Genomic DNA, 27,708 nt, shown 5'->3' on the forward strand with positions numbered 1-27,708 from the left:
AAGCTTTAATTTGATATATGTTTAAAGGACGCAGTATTTCCGGAACATTTTCAAAAATTAAGTTGAAAAAGTTAGTTTTTGTAAAAAAGTTGCTATTTTAAATCCCCCCCAATGAGCAGGTTAAGTGTTAGATTTTCAAAAAAATGATATCAAATGAAAGGGAAATATCTAAGGTTTTAGTATAAAAAAAAATTATGTTAATTTGTTTATTTTTGAAAAAATTATGGAAGTTTTAAGAAAAAAAAGTGAGAAAAATGACAAAATTTACCGATTTTTAAATTTATAATTTTTTTGGATATTTCCCCTATTTGCGGGGAACGAGGGAAAAATTTTCAATTTTTAAGGGTAATGTCTTCAACTAGATACGATTTGTGATCTTTTGATGTATTGTTGAAAGAAATCGGTCCAGTGAGAGCTGAGAAAAAGTGGCAACAGACATAAAAAAAATAAACACATCATGGTAAAATTAATATCTTCACAGCTTCGAATCGAAGCAAAAAAAAAGTTTACTTTAGAGTATCTTAGTCCAAAAATTACTCTGTATAAATTTAGTCTTCTCCTCTACTCTAATAATAAATAATTAACTTATATGACCTATATTGACTTATCGCATCAAATACTGATAAACTAAAAATTAATATCTTCCAATAAACTCACAGTTCCTTGGTATGTCAGGAATACTACTCTACATCATCACCTAAATGTACCAATGCTCACATATTGATAGTGTCATTCTGTTATAAAACCTCTTTAATTATTTACAGAATTTAGAACTAAAATGATTTTTGTTCTTCGGGAATTTTATTATATCTAATAGATTAGTTAATTTATATTTTATTTTTTGTGATTTACTTGAAAAATTTTTACAGAAATCAAAAATATGATATTGAATTTAAAACTTCAGTGGAACTTAGAATATACATTTATATAGCTGGAGAACCCAAATAAAATTGATGTATATATATATATATATATATTACTATAAGTTAATTTTTGTTCTTAAGTTTTCTATGTTCAAAGAACCAAAATAACTTTGATTCTAGTCCCTATCAATGACATGCGCTTTCTTGAAGTCATCAGATACTAATGAATTGCAACAAATTTAATGAATGTATTATAATATATAGATTGTAAATATTATATATAATTAAATTTAAAAAAGTAATACTTTAGTCCAATAAATACTCCAGCAACTCCATGCTCAAAAAAGAATTCTTATATTTTTTTATAATAAGACCATATGTGTAGGGGCTAAGCCTCCTCACTCCTTTCCCGCCGATATCTATAATTAGGATTAATGTGATATATAAAAAGAATAGTAATTTATTTCTCTGTAATGAGTTCTAACTTAGTATATTGTACTATTAATAATAGAATGTATCTAACAAAAATGCCTTATAATTCTACTTTATCATAATTTAATTAAAAACAATTTTTTTTCCATAATTCATAGAACAAAAGTATTGGGCCAAAGATATAATATTTTTAGTAACTGAACATGAACAACTTGGTATGCAAGCTTGGCTAGAAGCCTATCATGGGACGTGCTGTGGTTATCCAGGTAAAAATTAATTTATTTCGAATTTGTAAAAGTTGTCTATTCTTTTTAGTTATTTTTTCTTATTATTTAAAATTAATTAGATGTTTTAGACTCGGGAAAACTTAGTAGTCGAGCTGGTGCAATCCAAGCTGCTCTTAATTTAGAAATACATTCCGAAAAAATTGATCATGTTGACATTAAGTTGTCTGGCTTGAATGGACAATTACCTAATTTAGATTTAGTCAATCTTGCTCATCGATTGTGTAGTAAAGAATCAGTGAAGCATACTTTTAATAATAAAGATGGAGGAGTATGATTTTGAAAATTAATAAAATATTTTTTAGCTATATACTATAATTAACACCCTTCTGTTGTAATAGTTAAAGTATTGTAATCCCTCCAAAAATGAATAGCGATTTTTAAAGTTTTTAGTCATGCATACAATTTTTACCTATAGAGCCAAAAAAATTGTTAAATGACCATTTTTCTTTTGTCATTTAAATTTAAAAAATAACCCAAAGAAAAATTTTTAATGATCAAAAAAAGGTTATTAAATATTCCTGAAATAATATATATAAATAAATAATAATAATAATAGTTAAAAAAAACTTATAGGAAATCGGACGATCTAAAATTATTAGTTATAAAACAAATCTAAGTACAATGATTTCAATGGTATTGACTCAAGCTACTGGAGTTCCAGATGGTAATCATGGATTGTTTCATCGGTAAGAACAGTAATTGGTTTTAAGACTCATTTTTAATTGTAAGAGTTATCTATTCTATCTTATCGAAATGAATGAAGTTGCTAAAAAGAATAAATATTTAATGAAATAGACAAGAAGAATAGAGTGATGAAGTACTAAAAACCAAAGAATAAACATTTTTTTCTACTATTAATTTAATAATTAGTGAATTAATTTTAAAGTTGAAGAATGAGTACAAGGCATAGTTGTGTGCTAGAGGTGCATTGACAATAAGTGGATTTGAAAAAAAATTTTAAAAAGTAATAATAATAATTTTTGTTTAAAAATATAAAAGGAAATAACTTTTATCTAGCTGAATGTGCAAAGAAATTTCCCTCCTCTCTCCCAAAGTCTCCCTTTATACTTAAATTGGAGCATTGTTTAAGTATTGGGACATGAATTATTTTCAGACTCGACCTAAAATTGAGATCTGTGCATGCCTACACAAAGAGCAAATCAAGATCAGCAGATAGTAACAATAAGTAGAGGTAGAATAGACGTGATTGAATATTTACAAGTATTTAGATATTAAGAGGAAAATATATTAGTCAACTGGGAACTGAACTCAGATTTCTTGCTATTAAAATGAGAGCTTTTCTACGAAGCTACCTCAGTAGCCTTACATAATTCACACTTCCTAAGCTTTTTAAGTGGTTAATAACACAAATTTCTATTATCTACCTACATTATTTTTAGTCTGATAGTGGTTTTAGTAAAGGTATTTATTGTTAATCAGTTATAATATGACAATTAATCAAATAATATATTTTCTTAAAATTTTATTTTAAATCCTGGATTATCTGTTAAAATATTCATTATTAATGTTTAAAAAAGTTTATAATTAGTAGTGTTTAAAAAAAATAACTGTTGACGAGATATTAATGTAACTTGAACTAATTTACTATAGTCTATAATTTGATATGACTATGATTCAGGTTTATAAGCATAAAAATATCATTAAATAATATACTTCCACTTTAGATTTGGTATTGAAGCTATAACTTTAGAAGGTCATGAAAAAAACGGTCGAGGTGTTTATATCAGTGTTCTTCAAATAGGAAGGTAAGAAGAATTATATTTTACATAGTACCAATATAATTTATATTATTTTTAAGGATTGTTGAAGGAATGTTTCGAAGTTTAAATAATTTACTTGAACGATTTCATCAATCTTTTTTTTTTTATTTATTGCCATCTACTGACCGTTATGTTTCTATCGGTAATATTTGTGTAGTTAAATATTTTTCTTTTTTTTTATATTATTAAAACTACTTTATATTTCTAGGTTTTTACATGCCTTGTTTAGTTTTGTTGGTTGGTGCTTTATTTTTGAAAGCTTTTTCTACGTGGATTCAATATACTTCAAAAAATGATGATTCTACTGATTTGTTTTTAGTAAAATATATTATGTATTCTAAAATATTTTAAGAACAACATATTCATAAAACTATCATTCAATGATTAACGCCTATAATGTTTTAATAATAATAGTTTGAGTAATTTTATACAGTGTTTCTGAATTCATAAAATTGATACTATTGGATTTATTTTTTGTTTTAAAATTACGGATAGGTTGAAGAGTTTTCCATAGGGTTTCTTTAAAAATAAAAATAAGTTACACCATTATGTTCTTTCCTTATAAATTGACAATTACTAATTGTTCCCAAGTGAAAAATAATCTTTACTAAGTCATATAATTTTGTTTGGAAATTTGAATCGCGGGTTGGCATAACTCCAGCTGGTACAATTTCAAAATGTGATATTTGTGATAAAGACAGAATTATTGATATAATTAAAGCAACATAATCCAATCTTAGTACTTATACACTTAATACGTGCGATAAGTCAAGTGAGCTATGTAGGCAACATAAAACTTAATTATAAGTATATATTTTGAGAAATTTTTTTTTTATATATATATATAAAATATTATTTATTAGTTCTTATTAAGATAAGTATTAATGTTTATTTTATTGTTTTCTACATTTTTTAGAAAAATGAAAATTTAAATGTGGCAATTGTAAGTTTGATTATATTGGGTTCACATATGTTTGGTTTAATTTTGTTACCAAATGTTGCTCCATCATACTTTACATACCTTTGGAATGATATGCCTACACACTATGCCATCTTATTTGGATATGGATTTATTTCTTTGTTAATTATTGGATTATTGCCAATTTTTCTAAAAAAGTGACTAAAACTTGTTTTTTTTTTTTCAATTTTAATTTTAATATATTTTTTTAGGAGCTTAAAGTTTTTTACAACATCTCACTGGGTTCTATTACATGTAATTTGTCTTCTAGAACTAGGTATAGGGCTCTTGTGCGTATCTATGCATAATTTCTCGTTTGGATTTTCAATGGCTCTTATTTATGTTATTCCAGCTGTTAGCACAAAACCAAATAACAATAAGTTAATATAAATCATAACATTTTTTATTGTATGTTGAATTTTAGTAATAATTATAATTTTTCAGGATTTTGGTAAAAATATTTTGGCTTCTTGTTCATCCTATATTTTTGCTATTTTGGATAACTTTATACTTCACTATCATAAACTATCCAGAATTCAATTTAATAGAGTATCTTTCTAAAACTATTGATGCTTCAGGACAATGGATTACACTTTCAGCTATAGACAATATGGTATATGGAAATTGGGTTTTTTCAGTTGCTGTTTTATTATTACTACCGGTTTGGTTGTCATTTTGGTGTCTCTTATTTCTTCCAGCTAATTGGAAAGATGACAAATTAAAAAAAGAATAGAGAAGATAATTTTACTTTTTAATTTTTTATTTATTCAATAATTTATTTACAATCACATTTAAAAGAAATAAAAAATATGATACATTTATCATTAAATTGTTTACATATTTACTTTATTATGAGTGAATGCACGTTTTACTTAAACTATAAAATATAAATATTTAATTATTTCTTATGTGTCTTCAATCAGTCATTAAATGAAAATCAAATTAGATTTTAAAAGGAAACGAAAAATTTATTAATTAATTTAATAGTACACAAAAATAAAGTATGCATATGTATAATACTGATGAAAAATTATTTTATTTGAATAAAGTATTTTTCAACCTAAAACGAGAGGTAGGAACTATATAAAAAAAAATCATAATTAAAATAAAAATAATTATAGAAAATACAGAAGAGTATTTTGGAAAATTAAAGTACCTAATATTGTATGCCATTTATCACAGGTACAACAAAAAGTTATTTTTAATAACCATAACAAAAATATTTGGAAAATGTTTCATAAAGAAAACATAATTGAGAAAATTACTTTAATAAAATTATAATTCATTAAAATAAGATTAACATTGCTCAATAACCAACTGCAAAAAATTGTACTGTAAGTAGATAAACTTGCTGAAGCCTGCTTATTAATAACAATATCACATAATAGTTAAATACATTTTGCATAATGCTATCAAATAAAATGTAAATAATACTGGTGATTTAATTTGAACTAATTTTACTTTTCTTAAGTACAAAAATATTAATATTGTTTTGTTTAAAAATTAAGTAGTTTGATGCTTGTTATAAAAAATTATACAATCAAAAAGAGCCACAGATTAATATTTATTATTAGTTTTTAATTAATACAAAATAATAAGTTTAGAAAGAAGTGTTTACCTATATCATTAAATGTTCAATTTCAACTAAACTATTGATTATTTAATAAAAATTAATAAGTTATATTGAATGTATATTAATAAATATTTAAACAAATTTTTCAAATGAAAAATTCTGTTTTAATCATATGGTTCAAAGAAACTTTTTTTTAATTTTAATTAATGAAATTTTTTGATGAATCTTTTACATTATTTGATTTACTCTAAAACTTAAATTTATTAGGCTATTATATAAAATTTCAAAATAATTAGTTTTATATGAATCAATATGTGGCAGTAATTGAACTTTTAAAGTGTTAAATTGTTTAAATATTAAACATTTCTTGAATTAGATTAAATGTTTAATATGTATTAGTAATTTGAATTATAAATATTGGTAACCAAAAAGTTAAGAGTGGCCTTATTGATCACATCAATAGTTATTGCGAGTATGTAAATTTGAAAATATTTCTATCTGAAACAAATAAAACACAATATAATTAAAAGTAATATATAATTTAAATTTTAATATACTTAAAATGTTTATTGTGGGGGTTGGCTGTAAATTTTTAATAGAGTATGTCTATTTTTGTCTCTTTCTTGTATATTTTTTTCTCTTTGATGTCTATCTTCATCTATTTTCATTTTTTCTATTACATTAGCAGACATAACTAATGGTGATTGTAAATGATAAAGTTGTGATGAATGTGAAATGTTATTATGGTGATATGGAGAAGGTGAAAATAAAGACATTCCACATCTTTCAAGGTATATTTGTTCTTCAATTCTATTTATGTTTAAAAACAAACAAATTAAATTACTTAAATTATTCTTAAATAAATTTTTAGGGTATAAAAATATGGGCGATTTTGTGTTAATACAGTTTATAATTTTGAGTTTTTTAAATCACTAATAACTTAAAGCAGTGTTTGAAAATGTCGTTCATAAATGCATATCCATATTTAGTGAATGTCGTCATGTTACTATCATTAGATTTTCATTTAGAATACATAGGAATCCCTATTTTTAGTTTAATGATTTGATAGAAAAAAACCAGCACAGTGAGGACAAGTATAGTTGATCAAAATTACTCTATTAAATACACTTAGATGCTAATCTGTAGATAGCATTTAATTTTTAAAATTAATTATTCAAAAAGCAACAAGAATTCCTATTTTCTTGTTTATAGCCTCATTAGTAGTTTTTTAATTTAAAAGTATAATATATGAATAAATACTAATTATAATAATTAAATTTAGTATGAAATTGATATTTAATAATCTAGTATTATAATATTTTGGGAGAAGGTCTTAAGGATGAATTAAAAAAATTATTTACTTTATAAACCAAGAAATATATAAACTAAAAAATACCATAAAGATTTTTTTTATCATAATTATTATTATAAGATAAATCTAGTGGATAGGAGTGGCTATTTTAAAAATCACCATGTTTTTTTGTTAACTAATTTATCATAAGACATTGATAGTAAAAACATTTTTTTTTTTTAAAGACAAGGTGATTCTTTTAATATTAGCCGCATGATTTATCTTAAAATAATAATTATATTAAGAATATTATAATTTTATATATTACTCAATATATTAAGTTTTTTTTTTAATTCATCCCTTATACTTTAAAGGGTTGATTATCAAAATTAAAGGCTTTAATGTAACAACCAAATAAGTTCAACTTTTCAAAAGATAATTTTTTGTTTATTTAAAAAGAAAATAAATTGTTTGACAAAAAACTTATATCAAGGCCAAAAATATACTTTACTAATGTAAATTTTTCATTAATTTAAAAACTGTAATTTGATTTTTTTTATTACCTTTAACTTTTGAGATCATTACTAATGAAAAATAATTCTAATCACAAATCTGAAATCAGGACGGAAAATTGATTTAGAAAAGTATATTTTTAGGTAACTTAATAATTATTTCAAATTTGCAAGATGATTCAAAAAGTTTTTTACTATAAATTTTTGTAAAAAATCATCTTTAAAATACTAAAAAATAGGTTTTGACATTTTGAATAAAAATTATGCAAAGATCATTTTAAACATGATAAAAATAAAAATCAATAATTTGGAAATTTTTTTTTTTTAATTAATTTTTTGATATATAAATACTTCTTTTCTATTAATTGTCATAGAAGTAAAAAAATATACTACTTTATCATTTTTACTTAAAAATTACAATATTAAATTAATAAATATCAATTTCATACTAAAATTAATTATTATAACTATTTATTCATATGATCTCTGTGTATAGGGGATAAGAGTACTTTGACAACCTTTCTACTAGTTACGATATTAATGATGTTACTTAAGATGGACAACTAGTGTAAAATTTTGTGAAAAACTATGAGTAGACCTGAACAAAACTTAGGTGATTGTGGCAACTCGGATGTATGTGGGGACAACATGTAAGAGGAAATAAATTAGTTACAGATAGAGAAGACCTAAATAATAAAGTGCTTGATACCAATCGAACAACTTGAGTGGTAGCTGTTTCACCAATTATGTGTACAGACCTTCCTAACGTTTTTGGTGTCAACAATGTAGGGACATCATTACTCAACTCTAGGCTGAACTCATGTATAGGCAAGAAAGATAGATTCAAAGTAAAAATAGGTAGTAAGGCACATTGTTGTGAGTTTATAAATACACCAACTGGCAATACAGAAAGTATATCTATTGATAGTCATAATTGACAATAAACACTCCGTGACTGTGATAGCGATGTCATAAAAAACCAATTAGCTACCTGTATTTGTAATGCCTTATGTATTATACATGTGCATTAACTCAACAATTTTATATTTAATAAATGAATAGTTATTTTAAAAATTTATATGCCTTTTGCTAATAAATTAAAACTCAAATATTTCATTTAACTTAAAATATGTGTTCCCATTAAAAAAAATTAAGTTAAGACCCTTATAAGGGATAAGGGATGAACTTAAAAAGTATTGCCAACAATTCAAAAATATTCTGTAAGTAATTGAGTGGAGAGTTATGATAAAAAAGACTCTGTATATAATTTTGGTAATAATTAATCCTTAAAGTTTCTTTGATTGTCAAAATATGTCAGTTTTAATGTTTGATAACCTGTTAAATTCTTAATTTTTAAATAGCAAATTATCTAATTTTCGGTACATATATTATTAAATATTAATAATTGTAATTTTTTTGTATTATCCAATAAAATATTTGTTTAAATTTGAGCAGTGTTACTCCAGGAAAATGTTAGTGTTGCACAGTTTATCAACTGCTTTTATAGTGTTTTAAATAAAATAACTTTATTTTATTTTTAGTCTGTGCCTTTATTTTAGTTTTGAGTCTTTAAAAAAATGATATTTATGGACCAATTTTTACGGATAATGATTTTATATTATATAAAGCAATTTCAATTGAACACTTCATAATATACAATAAATGAGATGTGCATTCATACCGATTAATGTGTTTAAATGCTACTATTACCAATAATTTAAAAATATTAAAAAAAAATAAACAATATCATCTTTAATTAAATTTCATTAATATTTCTAAATCATTCATTATTTAATAAAAAAAATTTAATTAATGTTTGGATAATGTTACAATAGATACAAAATAAGAATAGGTACTTGGAATGTTGGAACATTAACTGGTAGAAGTAGAGAATTAATAGAAGTATTGAAGAGGAGAAAAGTTAATATTTCTTGTGTGCAGAAAACTAAGTAGAAGGGAGAGAAAGCAAGAGAAATAGATGAGTATTATAAAATAATATACTCAGGTAAGACTAATAGAAAGAATGGAGTAGGGATAATAATGAACAAGGAGATGAAAGGAAAAATGACAGAATTATAATCGTAGAGTGAATTTTTGAAAAAAGTGTTGAATGTAGTGTTTATGCACCACAAGTAGGTTGTGATGAAATAAACTAAGAAGTGTTTTGAAGAACGATGGATGAGATGATGCAAGGAATACTTAGTAATGAGGATGCGGTGATAGATGGAGATATAAATGGGCATATCGGTAATGAGAGGAGAGGATATGAAAGAATACATGGAGGGTATGGTTTTAGTGGAAATGATACTGGAGAAAGTATATTTAGTAATATATAGAAGTACATATAATGTATGGAGAAAATATTTCGCAGTATCATATGATCTTGCTATGATTAATACTTATTTTAGAAAGAGATAAGAACATTATATAACATATAAAAGTGGGAGGAATAAATCACAGAACGATTATTTTATGAGAAAGAGAGAGAACGTAAAGCGAGTAAAAGATTGTAAAGTTATACCAGGCGAGAGTGTAACTACACAACATAGACTATGGTAATGGAATTATGGTTTAGAGGGAAGAAAATATACAAAAACAGAATGAACACAGGAGAAGAATCGAGGTAGTCGAAAATTAAAAGGGGAAAAAGAGTATGTAAAGACAGTAAAATAAAATATTAAGAAAGATCGATAGGCTAAATATTGTTAAAAATATTTTATAATGACATTAACCGATTTTTTCCAGAAAAAATAATTTGTATTCTATTTAATTTTTTTTAATAAATGTATTGGAAGAATATGTTAAACTCAACCCAATCTGACTATCATTCTATATTATTAAAAGTATTCATTTTATAATAAGAGCCACAATTCTTTGAGCAATGTGATAATAAAAAATTAAAAAAAAAACCCTAATCATTTTAAGTATTTGTGGATTTCCATGTTGTAAACCCCACCCCCTTTTTTTTTTTGAGAAACCTTAATTTTTAAGTTTTAAATTAAATTAGCAACCTTTAATGACCTAAAAATTTACAGATAATTTTAACAATAAATGAGAGCTGATTTCACTTCAGTATTTTATAAATTTGACAAAAACTTTTAGGTAGGATACCTTAAGGTTATCATTCATTATTTAAGTTTTCAAATTTTTGAACCATAATATTTTTCAAAAATTTATTTAATATATTATATAAAAACAAACTAGTAATATTTTAAATAAAATTTGGTATCAAAACATATAGCATCTATTTATAAAATTTATCATTTTACACAATGTTTGTTCTTTACACCTAAAAGTTGAAGTATTATAATGAAAAAAATTAGGCGTCTATGCCTGGTATTTCTGCACAAAAAATTAATTACCTGAAAGCATGTTGAAGATGGGGAGAATACAAGTTAGCTGCATGATAAGGTGAATATGAATTAGGATTAACTATTAAATGAGATTGTGTAGACACTGATGTAGGCATCAATGATCTTGAATCATTTGATTTGTAAGGTTGAAAGCCACTCAGTTTTGATTCCTTAAAAAAATACTATAATTACTAATCAATCTAATTATATTTAATTATTAAAAAGTAAGAATCAGATAATATTAATGCAAATTTTGTCAAAATTTGTTCAGCTTATGAAATACAGAATACATAAACAATATATCAAAAACTGTATGCAATACATGGAAGAAAATTATTTGAAAAAAGATATAAATATAAATTAAGATATCACACATAATACATTTTTCATATTATAATTGTTGCTAAACATATTTTTAGATTCAATGTGAAGTTGAGAAATTCTTGACTTTACCATGATGTGTGTTTTTGTGACTATTCATAAAAGTTTTCAGTTCTACTGGATGTATTTTGTTGATCATTGCATTAAAATAACCCAATTTTAATTTAGTTGAACCTATCAGTGCTAAAAATTGAAAGAAAAACTTCAAATTTAAAAAAATATTTGTAAAGAAAGTCAGAATTTTTTGTTTTGTTTTAAAACTGCAATATTTTTTATCAAACATTTTAATAAAATATATTAAAGACAATAAGCTTTTTTTTGTACAAAGCTTATGCTATTTATGAAAATCCAATGAAAAACTTACAGGAAACCACTAACGTATTCAAAACATTTTTTTTTATCATTTATGCATGTCAATTGCAGATTTGAAACCAATGCCAAAAATTGGTTAAGAAATGTATATTTTTATCTCTGATGAGTTAAAAAAAAAAGTATCATTTTATTCACTAATGCAATTATTTTTTAAGGTAAATTTTAAAAATTTGGATAGAAGGATAATATACTGGAAAAATATTTGTATCTCTATGTTAACCATAGTAAATGATGCTGTCAGGCAGAGAATCAAAATTTTTTTTGAAGGAATCATTTTTCAAAAAATATTTTTTTAAATTCTTAATTTAGGAACAAAAACCTAAAAAGAATCCACAATTTTTAAAGTTTATTTGATATGATGAGATACATATCTCAAACATTTTAAAATATATAATTTTATTGCACTTATTTTGGAGGGTAGTCAGTGGATGACCCCTTCCTCAATGCAGTATCTGTCATTGGGTTAAAGCTGAGCTATTTTGGTTTAAAACTTTCATAATGTAGTAATTAGATGAGGAAGTATTGAATTACGTCGATTTTAGTATAATATAAGCTTTACAATAGTAGTAAGCAATTTTTGAACTCTTAAGCAATATAATAATTCCATATAAAAAGGAAATGCAGGGTAAGCAAATTAATAATGGTGGGAAAAAGAATATAAAAGGGAAACATGAAAAGTGTAGGGGGACGATACTGGGCGAGACGGGATTGGACGTTTTGTCTAAGAAACGTCGAGTTACGAGTTAGGTCGTTGGTGTAAGAATAACTTCATATTTTTGTAAGATTTAATTAATTTTTGTGTTAAATTTTTATATTATATTTGACTTTGTGTTTAATACGTTTCTTAAATAAAATAACTATTTAAAAATCTGGGCTTAGCGCAAATATTTTATATTCACTGTATTCTTAGAATTTGTGTGTGTGTGTGCGGCTAGAGTCTAGGTTGGACTGCTGGTCCTTTAGTCAATCTTAATAATTAGTGAACGAGCTGGCTAGTTTTTGGACTTAACCATCCTTTAGTGGGTATAGTAAAAAAGTAGTTGTGCTGGTGGCTGACAAGGAGCCACCCTTCAGTCTGCTACTTTTAAGCTAGACTGTGCTGACGGGTCTAAACTCTACCCCTTTAGTATTCCACTAATTAGAGGAATTGGGGCTGATCAGTTTATCCAACAGGAGGACTCAAGAAGAGCTCGAACGATGAACTCGTCGTCAATATATATATATAAAACATTAATAAATTTGTGTTAAACTTTTGTGTCTACGTTGGGGCACTACCGACGTACGACAATAACATGCACTAAAGATATTTTTCAGTTTTTACAAAAAAAAAAATTTTAATAAAATTTTGAGCTCTTATTATCTCATATTATGTTTTTAATAAACTTGCAGGTTAACACATCTAAAATATTTGGTAACCAAATAATTATCTAAAATAAATATTTATATTTGTCTATTTTAAATTAAGTTATTATTATAGAGACTTACGTTATGGAGTGATGACTTGTTTATAGGTGGTGTTACGAGTCTACTTATCAAAGTTCCTTGTTTGTGTGTTTCTAAAGAATCTCTAGTTTCATCTTTGTCTAAAAATATTTTTTCAAGTATGAACATATTTAAAATTATAAAATAAATCTATAAAATCTAATGGGTCATCAGAATTTTAACAACCCGTGTTTTTCCAAAATGTGATACTTTACACATAGTGATTTATAAATATTTATTTTGCAAGAATATTAAAATTTTCATTAAAAACTCGTTAAAATAAGAATAACAAGGACAACTATTTAACAAATATCAATTTGTATTTCGCGCAAACTTAGTTGTGATTCTTTTGTAGCAACAAGTTTTTTAGGAAAGCTAATTTTTGTGATAAGAAAAATAAATATATAAACCTATTTAACAATTGATCTATTAAAAAAGATAACTATGGTCCAATAAATTTACATCCTGTATTATATAACGTTACAACATTTATATTTCTAATTTTAAATTATATTACCATTAGAATTTGTTAGAGGTGGTATAGCTTGTTTTGCAAGATTTCTTAATGCAGCAGCAAATGAACGACCATTGGGTGTTGGAGGAAAAGTTTGGCCTACAAATTTAAAATTAAAATTCTGGATCTTAAATTATATAACTAAATATATACAAAATGATCGGTTTATCATAAACTACTAGATTATTTGATGAAAAATAAGCATAATGAAAAAAAAAAAATTTAATTTATTTTAGTTACACATAATTCTAGATTTGTCAGCTAACATTTATTTTTTAGAATCATCCCTTATATTTTAAATGGGTGTGAACTTTATTTCTTTAAATAGTATCATAAATATTTAATTAACTAATAAAATATAAGACTATTTGATTAATAGGATGACTGGTCAACAACTGTTGGACTAGTACTTTGGATGTTACTCTCATTTTTATACCAAGGTAGGATGAAGAAATCAGTTGAGTTGGCCAAACCGAACTCTTTTATTTTCATTACTTTAAATTGTTAATAACTTCTGAAATACTAATCCAAAAGTTGTAGTCGACCAATCATTTTCTATTTTATAAGCTAGTTAAATAATTTATATTTAACTAGCTTTTTGCTAGTTGCTATTGAAATAAATAAAATTGTCACCCCTTTAAATTATAAGGGACGATTCTAAAAAGTAATTATTAGATGATATATATATATATACAGAGTGATTTTTTTATCATAACCCACTCAATTACTTGCAGAATAATAATAATTTAAACATTTTTTTTTTCATTATCTTTAGTTACACAATATTCTTGAATTTTTAACTATATAATACTTTTTAAGTTCATCCCTTGTGCCTTGGAGGGGGGTCAACTTTGTTTTTTTAAATGGTAACACATATTTTTAATTTAATAAAATGTTTGAGTTTTTAATTTAATAGTAAATGGCATTTCAATTTTTAATATAACTTTATTAGCTTATTAGATATAAACATTTAAAGTTTCAAAATTTTGAGTTAATATACATGTATAATACACATGGGATTGTAAATACAGGTAGCTAATTGGATTTTTATGACATTGCTGTCTCAGTCACGGATTGTTTATTATCAATTATGATTATCAATAGATATACTTTCTGTATTGTCAGTTAGTGTATTTATAAACTCATAACAATGTGCCTTACTACAATTGATAATAACAATGCTGTGTACCTGCTAATATCGATGTTATAAAAAACCAATTAGCTACCTGTATTTGTAATCCCTTGTGTATTATACCTGTATATTAATTCAAAAATTTGAAACTTTAAATGATTATATCTAATAAACGAATTAAGTTATATTAAAAATTCAAATGCCATTTACTATTAAATTAAAAACTCAAACATTTTATTAAATTAAAAATATGTGTTACCATTTAAAAAAACAAAGTTGACCCCCCTCCAAGGCATAAGGGATGAACTTAAAAAGTATTACATAGTTAAAAATTCAAGAATATTGTGTAACTAAAGATAATGAAAAAAAAAATGTTTAAATTATTATTATTCTGCAAGTAATTGAGTGGGTTATGATAAAAAAATCACCCTGTATATATATATAGATGTAAACATTTTTTTCAATATTATCTTCATTTCGTGAGTAATTTAGTACAGTAGAGTAATTTATAATTAACAGATCATCTTGTATATTGTAAATTAAATCACTATCAATAATTGAATTATTAATAAACTTTTCATATTAGAAAATCCATAAAATTCCAAATTTCATAAAATACTGAACATATTAATATGAAATCTACCAACCTGTATCAAATTTTGAATTATATAGATTAAAATTTTGAACCAATAGTTTTGAATTATCTAAAGTTTGGTGTTGCTTAATTTTCCGCACAGCTTTATTTGTTAGGTTACCCTTTAAATTTCAATCAATATATATAATATATATATTAATATTTATAAAGTACAATCATTATAAACAGAGTTTTAAGATATTAAACATTAACATTTTTAGAATTTTTATTTATTATAAATAATATAAATAAAATTAAAAAATGTTGACAATTTTTTTTTTAGTATAGAGAGGAACATATGCAAGTAAGAACTCTTATACTTTTGATTTAATTATAATTTTTTAAAATAATTTATGAAGTTTATACTACATTACTACATTATAATAATTATTCAATTTTAATAATAAAAAAAAGTTCAATTTTTTTAAAATTTTAAATTGAAAAGAAAAGAACATTAGGAAATTCAGTAAAGTGGAGTTGGGATATTTTTTAAATTAGTATTGGTTTACAGTGATTAAAATAACTGCTGTCAAATTCATCTAATATAAATTTCTTAACAAAACTATTACTTTAAGAAAAATAATGTAGCTAGTATTAAAAATTCAGTGCATTGATCACATAATAGATTAATATAATATTAAAATTATTAACGTTTATAAAAATTAGTAACTGTTGTAACAATTATAGTTTATTATTTAGCGAAAAAATGTTTAGAAACAGGGAACTAATTACAATGTTTGTTTAACAAAATCTAGTTTTATTTTGAGCGTTAAAACATTTATATTGCTTTATGAAATAATTAGTAAAAAATTTTAATAATACCCAACCTTTTTTACGCTATGACAATAGCCTTAAATTATAAGAGTTTTCTGAAAAAATTAGCTTAATACGATTACTACTGGAAAACTTGATACTTCAATCACCAGAGCATATGTATTTAAATTTATATAATGTATATTATTAATTAGGAGTTTATTGTTATAATAATAATAAGTTATTTAAGTTCTGGAATAACGATTATTATAAATATTTAAATAAAACCTATTTAATTTTAGAAGATATGTTCATTATAATAAGGAAATATTGATGATAACAATAACTATTATTAGTCAACACTATTTTTAAAATTACCTGTGTTTTATCAACTAAGGTATTTTTTTTAATTGATTGGTAATCATTATTATCTTGATGGTTTATTATCTTAGTAAAGTTAAAATTTTGATAACTTTTCTTATCTAATGTTACTCCAAAACATTCATATTCAATTGCCTGTACATAAATGGTTTCATAACATTCAAAACAAACCACAGCATATTCACCATTTTCAAGTAATAACGCTTGGCTTTTAATTTGAAGATGGAACCGCAAAGATGGATAATTCTGAAAATTTATTAAGTAAATAAAGTTATCATACTTACATACAAAGGTTAATGTTTAAATATATTTTATCAGTATAGTACTCACATTAATTGCTAAGGATCGGACATTGTGACGTACACTTATTTGTGTGCAAACATAGCAAGAATACTCTTTATGGTTGTAGGTACGTTGATGTTGAGGAATTGGAATTGTAGCCGATTCAAATTCGCGCCATTGAGCAACAAAACCATGATAACAAAAAGTACATACTAAAGCAGAACCATCTTCACGTAATTGTTCTGATCCTTCTATTGGTTCATGTTTTAAAAGGTAAGGAAAATATGGAGCATTTCTACCCTGAAATTATAAAAATGAAAAAAAAAGCATATTGATATTATTAAAATTATTAAAAATACTTGTGGATGACTGTATAGAACTCTGGCATAAGTTAAATCTGAATGGTAGCTGCATAAGAAACAATATATAGATGAAATTTCATTTCGATTGGAAATTTGTTGAGAGTTATAATTATTATCACCCAAACTAGGAACATTATACCTTTAAAAAAAAGTTTTGAATGAATTAAATTTATTCAGGTTAGTTTCTCATAAAAAATATAGCTTAAATTTAAGACAGTTTTCATTTAAAATAAAATGTATTTATTATACCACTTAAAAATATAAAAATAAATATTTTAATAAAATTATGAGTTATACCTTCTATGTTCTAAAGGAATCCTATTACTTTCCATAGAATTCCATTGGGCAGCTAATTGCTGAGTACAATTTGTACAAGATAAAACTCTTCCTTGAGATTCAATGCAAGTACTCTCAGAAGCTCTAAAATTAATTATGTTTTTTTTTATTTTCTATTCAACACAAAAATATTAATAGAATAAAAAATTTATTAACACTATGGTTTCACACTTCTCCATTTACATTAGTAAGACTTTTTTTCATAAAATAACCATACAGCAATAATTTTTTTCTTTGTACTTCTCAACTGTATTTTTTAACCCCTTTATCTTATTTCTACCTTTAGAAAAGTTTTAAACATTATTAATTAATTAATTTTTAATTATCAATAATGACTTTTTCCTAAAAAGTTCTAGTTAAGAGTATTATAGGTTATTATTTACAAAAAATAATATATTACTAAAATTAATTTTGTAATGGTAGCTTAGTATTTTCAGTATGTAAGAAAACTATTAAAAAAACGATTGTCATCAATTATTCTGATACTTTTAAAAAATAAAAATTTTTGTTTAATTCTTCATCTAGTTTTTTAAATAACATAAATTGTAAAGATTAAAATTTAATTTAACTAGGGCTCAAACATAAATACTCATACAAAAAGCATTAAAAAATATCACATTTTTTTTTAAATAGAGCATATATATATTTATAATCTGTAAACAAATGTCATTATAAAAATAATCATATGTAAAAAAAATATTAATTTCCATTTTCAATAAACCATAATTCATAATATAAAATATAAATTATAAATTTAAAAAATATATAAAATTTAAAAGCACAATTAGTAAATTCATTACTTATAAAAAAAGTTCGTTATAAATCATTTTTTTAAATGAATTTATTTAAGATTTCACTTTATGGTATATCTAAATAAGCGATAAAAAAAAAAAAAAAAAACAAATAAATGTTTTGTTTTTAGTAAATCTTAATCTCATTATTTAAATTTAGTGTTTGAAGAGCATTATCTACGATAAATAGAAAAAATCAAAATGCATTGAAATTTGAGCCCTATTGATAACACATTAATGGTTAAATTTATTTAGAATACTTTAGTCATATTTCAGGAACTTGTAATAAAATTTAGTTTAGTGAATTTAGGTAAAAATAACTTTTGATATTAATTCATATAACAAAATACCAGTTTATATAAAAAATTGTACAAATTTATGTACTATATCATCAATATTAACCTCGATAGTTCTTTGAGACAAGGAAAATGCATAGCATGAGAATTCATCCCTTCAGTAGTAGTAGACAGCCATTTTAATTTTGAATGAGGTTGCATTTCATAACAAACATAGCATCTAAAGCTATTTCTATTTAAAATAAAATCAGTTCCTTCATTATCAGTTAAATCGATAGTAACCTGTACAAATAAATAAATCAATTAAAATAACTAGGTAAAATATAATTCTCAATAATTAACAACTAAAAATGTTAACTAACATTTGAAGTACTTTGATGTGATACTGATTTAGTAAGTGAATGAAATTTATTTGATTTGGTTATATCATAAGGTCGAAAACGAATATCAGGTGACTTAGCTGATAAAAGAGATGGAGATGTAGATGAACCAACTGGTAAATCCATCAACATAGTAACTTGATGTTTTTGAGGAACAGATTTAAAACAAACAGCACATACCTAAATGATAAATAAATTGCTAATATCTTATTTTAGACAAATAGTTTATTTTATTCAATCTGATAACCTGAACTGTGCCCTGTGATGATATTGGAAGGGCACCAGGTGGAGTTTTTATTTTTGTTAATGATGGATAGTAAGGTTTATGATTATTATTTGGATAACAGTATAGAGTTCTGTAACAAAAAATATATTTAACAATAAAATAAAATATAAACATATTTGTAATTATACATACCTCATTGATAGTAAAGGATACTCAAGTGAACAAGTAAAGCAAATAAAAGTAGATGTATCTATAAAAGGAATCAATCTTTTACGGAGAATATAATTTCTTTCTCCATGAGGAATGCCTTTTGATGTGTAAACCTAAGAAAGTAAAATTTACAATAGACTAAAATAAATAAAAAGTAATAACTTCATTAAACAAATTTTAATAAATTAATTTAACTTTATTTACAGCAGTTATATAATAGGTGATTGTAAGTTAAACTAGACCCATTAATTCATTTAATTAATAATAATATTTAATATTGTTTAGTCTAATAATTAATGAGACCAAGCAAAAATATATTATATCACATATTTAGATATTTAAATTAATTAATTTAGTTATAGTTTATTATAATTTTAATAAGTATTTATAATTGAATTTATTTGATAAATAGAGGGTTAGAGGGTGAATGCACACATGTGCAGTACCTCCCCTCAATGTAATATATAAAAAAATCTATGTATTAAATTTATAAAACTTATAATCAGGACATAAATAAAAATATATGAGTTTTTGTTGCTTATGGAATAATTCAACAATTTTTTCTAAAATGAAACGACACAGATTTGAATCTAAGCATTTTTCACTATTTTAATTACTGTCAGATATCATCCAACATGTTTCAACTATACCCTAACCATACTGTAGCACAACCCCACTATGCTACCTTTCTTTAAAAGAGGGGTTTAAATGGGATATTTACCCCTATCTACTAATATAAGTCTTTTAGCCTTATTGGATTTCTCTCGATGATGATTTTTTACACTACAATAATATCTGTTGTTTACATTAAGAAGCTTTTTATATATTGAAGACAAAATGTTAAAATTTTTTTTTTTTTTAACTTATAATAAATAGCACAAGATTTAATTTAACATGTCTTTTAACTCGATAGTATTTCCAGAACATTTTTAAAAGTTTAGTCGAAATAGTACTTCTTTTTATACATGTTTCAAGTTTTGAACTCTTCTATATGAGCAAATGGTCAGATTTTAAAAAAAGTATGTAAGAAGTATGTATAAAATACATACATTTTAAAAAAATTATAGAAATTTAAAATTTAAAATATAAAATCAAAAATTTTAATATAAAAATAGCATGATTTTTAACCACGGCAATTATATGCACATAGGTGATAAGTCATAAAGGAATTTTTTTTTTAATTTATAGTATGTAACATAAGCTTTAATTTAATTTAATTTAATGTTTGAGGCTCAGTATTTTAAGAACATTTTCAATAGTTAAAATAATAAACTTTTTATGCAATAGTTGCAATTTTTAATACCCCTTGTGGCCAGATAAAAGGTTAGATATCTAAAAAAGATATACCTAAAAAAAAAGGAAATACCTTAAGTATTTATAAACATATTTATACATCTAATTTTAAAAAAACTATAGCACTTTTAAGAAAAAAAAGTTTGAAAAATATCAAAATTTACCGATTTTAAAAGTTTTAATTTTTGGAGAGATTTCTCTCATTTAAGGGGAACAAAGGAAAAATGTTCAATTTTTAAGGGTGATGTCTTCAACCATGTATGACTTGTGATCTTTTGACACATTGTTGACACAAAAGCGTTTAATTGTGTTTGCGCCACACTCAAACTTAAACATAGCGCGAGATTAGTCGATTGTACTAAACTCCCTTTCATCTCCCAGTCATTAGACAGTATCAGCTGCTTATTACATGGTCTGCGGCTGGATGACATCATATATAATGTAAAATGTAATGTAGTTTAAAATAGATTATAATATAGAAAAAGTTTTAGTTGTTCTGGAATAAAATTGCACATTTATTATATCAATTAAGTAATAGTTACATTGTAAAATATTGAATATTCTAATAGTTATTTTTTATGTTGTTGAATTAATAACATTAAACCTGTAGGTAATAATTTAAGGTAAATTAATTTTACACTAATTATATTCCAACAAATTTGCACAAACTTGGGTTCTTTTAAGATGGCTTTTTTAATTAAAACACAGCTCGACAACATTTTTTTTTCTGATATTTACTTTTGTAATGAACTTTATATTTTCTATGCTATGGTTATATATTGTTCAAAAATCAATATTTTAACTATACATTAGAGAGGATCTAACTCAGCAGGGGTTTATAAGGCATGGTATTTAATATTAATTTTAAAAATTATAATAAAATCACTATAAATGATTATTGAAAAATTATACGGCTTTACAAAATTTGGGTCATAGAATGTTTATGAACATTTTTTTTGATGCTGATGATTAGGTTAGGCTTACAAATATAATTAAGAAGCATTAAAAAATATATGTTATTATTTTTTTAATTAACAGTTTTTGCGAGAACAGTTATCTTAAAAATAATCAAATTATGACTAAAGTATTGGTAAAGAGAGAAAGGAAAACATGATATATTCAATAAAATTAAATTAAAACTCAGCCTATTACCTGTATTCCAAGGCACAATGTATTAATGTCTAAACTATATGGGCTGCTTTACTAAAAATAATAATAATTCAATAACAGATTGTTAGACTTTTTGTTTTTCTCCTGAGTATGGGTATAATGATGTAAACTATGTATAGTTAAAATATTGATTTTTGAATAACATATAACCATAGCATAGAAAATATGAAGTTTTTACTATTTACTAATAATTAACTAATAACAATAATTTTTTTAAGACTCTTAATTTTTAATAGATAAATAATAATTAATAAAAATAAATATTAATATTAATATTAGTTTATTTTTTATGATTTAGTTATTTACTTAACTATTTGTCTTTACCTGCCATTGGTTTAATAGATGAGTGTGACAAACAGAACATGTTTGCACACGTCCAGTGCTATCCATTGGTCTAGATCGAGGAGGTCTAGAATGTAACATAAGACTGGGGAAGAAAGGTTGATTGGATTGGTTAACAAGTACTAAAGGTTTAGCTGAAACATGTGTTAAAGAACCTCTTCGAAACTCATCTCCACATACATAACAAACTTCAGTTGAAGAATTTTTGTCTGGCATTGAAAGATCTAAAATATCTGTACCACTGCTACTAGTATAACTACCTGTACAACAAAAAAAAAAAAATAATATATCAAACAGTATAAGACAAAAGATGATAACATTATTCAAACATTCTTCTTCTTCTTCTTCCTCGCCTTAATCCTAACCACTTGGGGTCAGCCACCCTTATCTTAAACTTCCACTTGACACGATCACTCACATCATCTACTCTCATATTGCCATCTTCATATCGTATTCAATTACATGCCTCCATCTCGTTTTTTGGTTATTTTTTTCATTATAATACTTCAACTTTTAGGTGTAAAGAACAAACATTGTGTAAAATGATAAATTTTATAAATAGATGCTATATGTTTTGATACCAAATTTTATTTAAAATATTACTAGTTTGTTTTTATATAATATATTAAATAAATTTTTGAAAAATATTATGGTTCAAAAATTTGAAAACTTAAATAATGAATGATAACCTTAAGGTATCCTACCTAAAAGTTTTTGTCAAATTTATAAAATACTGAAGTGAAATCAGCTCTCATTTATTGTTAAAATTATCTGTAAATTTTTAGGTCATTAAAGGTTGCTAATTTAATTTAAAACTTAAAAATTAAGGTTTCTCAAAAAAAAAAAGGGGGTGGGGTTTACAACATGGAAATCCACAAATACTTAAAATGATTAGGGTTTTTTTTTTAATTTTTTATTATCACATTGCTCAAAGAATTGTGGCTCTTATTATAAAATGAATACTTTTAATAATATAGAATGATAGTCAGATTGGGTTGAGTTTAACATATTCTTCCAATACATTTATTAAAAAAAATTAAATAGAATACAAATTATTTTTTCTGGAAAAAATCGGTTAATGTCATTATAAAATATTTTTAACAATATTTAGCCTATCGATCTTTCTTAATATTTTATTTTACTGTCTTTACATACTCTTTTTCCCCTTTTAATTTTCGACTACCTCGATTCTTCTCCTGTGTTCATTCTGTTTTTGTATATTTTCTTCCCTCTAAACCATAATTCCATTACCATAGTCTATGTTGTGTAGTTACACTCTCGCCTGGTATAACTTTACAATCTTTTACTCGCTTTACGTTCTCTCTCTTTCTCATAAAATAATCGTTCTGTGATTTATTCCTCCCACTTTTATATGTTATATAATGTTCTTATCTCTTTCTAAAATAAGTATTAATCATAGCAAGATCATATGATACTGCGAAATATTTTCTCCATACATTATATGTACTTCTATATATTACTAAATATACTTTCTCCAGTATCATTTCCACTAAAACCATACCCTCCATGTATTCTTTCATATCCTCTCCTCTCATTACCGATATGCCCATTTATATCTCCATCTATCACCGCATCCTCATTACTAAGTATTCCTTGCATCATCTCATCCATCGTTCTTCAAAACACTTCTTAGTTTATTTCATCACAACCTACTTGTGGTGCATAAACACTACATTCAACACTTTTTTCAAAAATTCACTCTACGATTATAATTCTGTCATTTTTCCTTTCATCTCCTTGTTCATTATTATCCCTACTCCATTCTTTCTATTAGTCTTACCTGAGTATATTATTTTATAATACTCATCTATTTCTCTTGCTTTCTCTCCCTTCTACTTAGTTTTCTGCACACAAGAAATATTAACTTTTCTCCTCTTCAATACTTCTATTAATTCTCTACTTCTACCAGTTAATGTTCCAACATTCCAAGTACCTATTCTTATTTTGTATCTATTGTAACATTATCCAAACATTAATTAAATTTTTTTTATTAAATAATGAATGATTTAGAAATATTAATGAAATTTAATTAAAGATGATATTGTTTATTTTTTTTTAATATTTTTAAATTATTGGTAATAGTAGCATTTAAACACATTAATCGGTATGAATGCACATCTCATTTATTGTATATTATGAAGTGTTCAATTGAAATTGCTTTATATAATATAAAATCATTATCCGTAAAAATTGGTCCATAAATATCATTTTTTTAAAGACTCAAAACTAAAATAAAGGCACAGACTAAAAATAAAATAAAGTTATTTTATTTAAAACACTATAAAAGCAGTTGATAAACTGTGCAACACTAACATTTTCCTGGAGTAACACTGCTCAAATTTAAACAAATATTTTATTGGATAATACAAAAAAATTACAATTATTAATATTTAATAATATATGTACCGAAAATTAGATAATTTGCTATTTAAAAATTAAGAATTTAACAGGTTATCAAACATTAAAACTGACATATTTTGACAATCAAAGAAACTTTAAGGATTAATTATTACCAAAATTATATACAGAGTCTTTTTTATCATAACTCTCCACTCAATTACTTACAGAATATTTTTGAATTGTTGGCAATACTTTTTAAGTTCATCCCTTATCCCTTATAAGGGTCTTAACTTAATTTTTTTTAATGGGAACACATATTTTAAGTTAAATGAAATATTTGAGTTTTAATTTATTAGCAAAAGGCATATAAATTTTTAAAATAACTATTCATTTATTAAATATAAAATTGTTGAGTTAATGCACATGTATAATACATAAGGCATTACAAATATCTACAGGTGCCTCGAAAGGGGTCACGTGCAAACGGCCAGTAGCGGTCCAGACCGGACCGGCGCGTGCTTCACGTGCAAAGAGGAGGGCCACCGGTCAAGGGACTGTCCCAAGAAGGTGGGAGGGCCGGAGAAGACCTCATAAAGTATCTCCTGTCCTCACTCTATTTTGTGTGATATGTGTTTTGTGAATTATTATCTAAGCCAACCCTCGCGAAGTCCTGCCCCCACCTCCACGTGGTGCAGCCCGGGCAGCGGATCCCACCTTTTGGGATCCGGCTAACGGGGGAGGCCACACCACGTTGTGAATCAGCTCTCGATTAATTTCGGGCTGATTCACAATGTGGTGGTGTGAATTTTAGACGGCGTGGGCCGCCCTTAAGCAATACCTCGCGGTAGTTCCAGGGCGGTCCACATCATGCCGGATGTGGGAAAAAAAAAAAAAAAAGAGGCATTACAAATATAGGTAGCTAATTGGTTTTTTATGACATCGCTATCACAGTCACGGAGTGTTTATTGTCAATTATGACTATCAATAGATATACTTTCTGTATTGCCAGTTGGTGTATTTATAAACTCACAACAATGTGCCTTACTTAGTTACCTGTATTTGTTATGCTTTGTGTATTATATATGTATATTGACTCAAAAATTTTAAACTTTAAAACTTTATATTTAATAAACGAATAAAGTTGTATTAAAAACTTTAATGTCATTTACTAATAAATTAAAAACTCAAAAATTTTATTATTTCTTTAAAAATACAATACAAGTCTAAAAGGTGATTATTTTAGAATAGCCACTCAATTTTACTTAAATTAACGATTCTTTAATATCCATATATATATATGTTATAAAATACTTTTTATATTTATCTATTATTTTTTATAGGTATTAACTTTATTTTTGTTTAATGCAAACAAACATATTTAACTAGCTTACAAGATAAAAAAATCATGTATTCAAGAAAATGACTAATCAACTACAATTTTTGGACCCGTATTTCAAAAGTTTTTAACAATTTAAAGTAATAACTGAAGGTGAGGCATGAGTGCTGCTATTTTTATTATTAGACATTTCTCGGCCTTGCTCCAACCAGGTATAAATATGTTACACTGTATATTCATAAATAAATATTTGTCAAAAACTGAAATCATTATGATTCCTGTCTATCATTTATAAACATATAAAAATATTGTCAAACAAAACCTGGATTTGAATGAGGAGTACTTGAATTTATTATATTTGAACCATTAAGCTGAGTTATTTGATCAGATAAATTAGATATCGACGTTGGTTGTATTTTGGTACTTCTGCTATCTTCACCAGTAATTTGTGACATTGCAGAAGACATCACAGTATCTTTATGACTACATTCAAAATAAAATAAATACAATTATAGCATACAATATATTAATATTAAAACAAAGACTTTTTTTTTGTCAAGACCATCCTTAGCTAGAATAACTGTTCTTAAGTTTTAAATATTTTATATATATATATTAAATTAAAGCTTATGTATTTTACTTATATTAAAGAGAAATTATGTATAATTTAAAAATACAATTACCTAACTTTGATGCAAAGCTGAGAAGATATTGTATTCAACATAATTTTTTTTTTCATCTGTTTATAAAAATCAATCCTCACTGAATATTTTATACATCAAAAGAACTTTAATTTAATCTAGTTGAAACTATCAACTTCAAAAATTAAATAGTAATATATCTCTACTAATTTATTTACTTAGAAAATATCTTAAAATTGGGCAATCGATGAATAATATGACAAAATTTTGCATTTTAAAATTTATTTATTTTTTTTAATCTTTTTTAAAAATACATTAATTAATGGAATAATTTTATGAAGGAAACTATAAACAATGACTTACTTTTAAGTTGACTTAATAAAAAATATAATAATAAAAACTGAATTTAAAGAAGGGTTTATATACAAAAACATACCACAACAATTTTAACAATTATGAAAATGTTCTGAAATATCTGTGCCCTTTAAACCTATATCAAAGCTTTTAAAATAAAACATAAGATTAAAAAAAAATTCTTGTCCTAACAATAATTCCACCAAGAAAAATTCCATTTCATTGTTAAAAAATTCATAAGTTTTTGATCAAAAATTTTTCACTTTCTTTTTAGAGAAATTTATTGAAGTTATTTTTGGTAGTGATCATAATGAAATGTTAGTTAAGTCACTCTCAGAGTTCAAACTATACTAAAGTCACTATGTCAGGTACTGAATGTACTATTTTTTTATGCATTCAAATGAAATTTATTTAAAATAATAATTCAAACATTAAAAATTTGATATATAACATCAAATTATACATCCCAAACCTACATTGACAATTTGCAATAAATAAATTTTATAAAAGATAGAGACTAGAGGGTATACATGTGTTTTTTAATCATCAAAAATTTAACAAATTATTAAAATTTCCTATAGTTATTATTTTTAGCTTCAATGCGAAGCTGAGAAGGTATTGGTTTTACT

General features: G+C 24.6%; 2 protein-coding genes across 5 annotated transcripts in view; one reads left to right on the plus strand and one right to left on the minus strand.

The window, feature by feature from the left end:
- LOC126908087 (glycosylphosphatidylinositol anchor attachment 1 protein) overlaps positions 1-5,134 on the plus strand; it is a 13,847-nt gene extending 8,713 nt beyond the window's left edge. The window contains exons 5-13 of the mRNA XM_050689962.1: positions 1,454-1,561; positions 1,642-1,850; positions 2,156-2,268; positions 3,268-3,348; positions 3,402-3,505; positions 3,572-3,681; positions 4,280-4,479; positions 4,534-4,701; positions 4,766-5,134. Coding sequence (XP_050545919.1) covers positions 1,454-1,561; positions 1,642-1,850; positions 2,156-2,268; positions 3,268-3,348; positions 3,402-3,505; positions 3,572-3,681; positions 4,280-4,479; positions 4,534-4,701; positions 4,766-5,054 — 1,382 coding nt within the window. The 3' untranslated portion in view covers positions 5,055-5,134. The remainder of the gene's footprint in view (positions 1-1,453; positions 1,562-1,641; positions 1,851-2,155; positions 2,269-3,267; positions 3,349-3,401; positions 3,506-3,571; positions 3,682-4,279; positions 4,480-4,533; positions 4,702-4,765) is intronic.
- LOC126908081 (uncharacterized) overlaps positions 4,561-27,708 on the minus strand; it is a 25,121-nt gene continuing 1,973 nt past the window's right edge. For 2 of the 4 annotated variants that reach the window (XM_050689938.1, XM_050689936.1), the window contains 16 exons: positions 26,407-26,567; positions 22,370-22,647; positions 19,565-19,695; positions 19,394-19,502; positions 19,129-19,326; positions 18,873-19,048; positions 17,641-17,763; positions 17,341-17,482; positions 17,030-17,281; positions 16,697-16,945; positions 15,579-15,687; positions 13,803-13,898; positions 13,289-13,386; positions 11,060-11,220; positions 6,452-6,704; positions 4,561-6,392 (listed from right to left, as the gene is read on the minus strand). In XM_050689938.1, coding sequence (XP_050545895.1) covers positions 6,461-6,704; positions 11,060-11,220; positions 13,289-13,386; positions 13,803-13,898; positions 15,579-15,687; positions 16,697-16,945; positions 17,030-17,281; positions 17,341-17,482; positions 17,641-17,763; positions 18,873-19,048; positions 19,129-19,326; positions 19,394-19,502; positions 19,565-19,695; positions 22,370-22,647; positions 26,407-26,567 — 2,527 coding nt within the window. In that variant the 3' untranslated portion in view covers positions 4,561-6,392; positions 6,452-6,460. The remainder of the gene's footprint in view (positions 6,393-6,451; positions 6,705-11,059; positions 11,221-13,288; positions 13,387-13,802; positions 13,899-15,578; positions 15,688-16,696; positions 16,946-17,029; positions 17,282-17,340; positions 17,483-17,640; positions 17,764-18,872; positions 19,049-19,128; positions 19,327-19,393; positions 19,503-19,564; positions 19,696-22,369; positions 22,648-26,406; positions 26,568-27,708) is intronic. The other 2 variants (XM_050689937.1, XM_050689939.1) reach the window with 2 other exon arrangements.

The sequence above is a fragment of the Daktulosphaira vitifoliae genome, unplaced genomic scaffold (genome assembly GCF_025091365.1).
Source record: "Daktulosphaira vitifoliae isolate Bord-2020 unplaced genomic scaffold, ASM2509136v1 Scaffold_5, whole genome shotgun sequence".
Classification (NCBI taxonomy): domain Eukaryota; kingdom Metazoa; phylum Arthropoda; class Insecta; order Hemiptera; family Phylloxeridae; genus Daktulosphaira; species Daktulosphaira vitifoliae.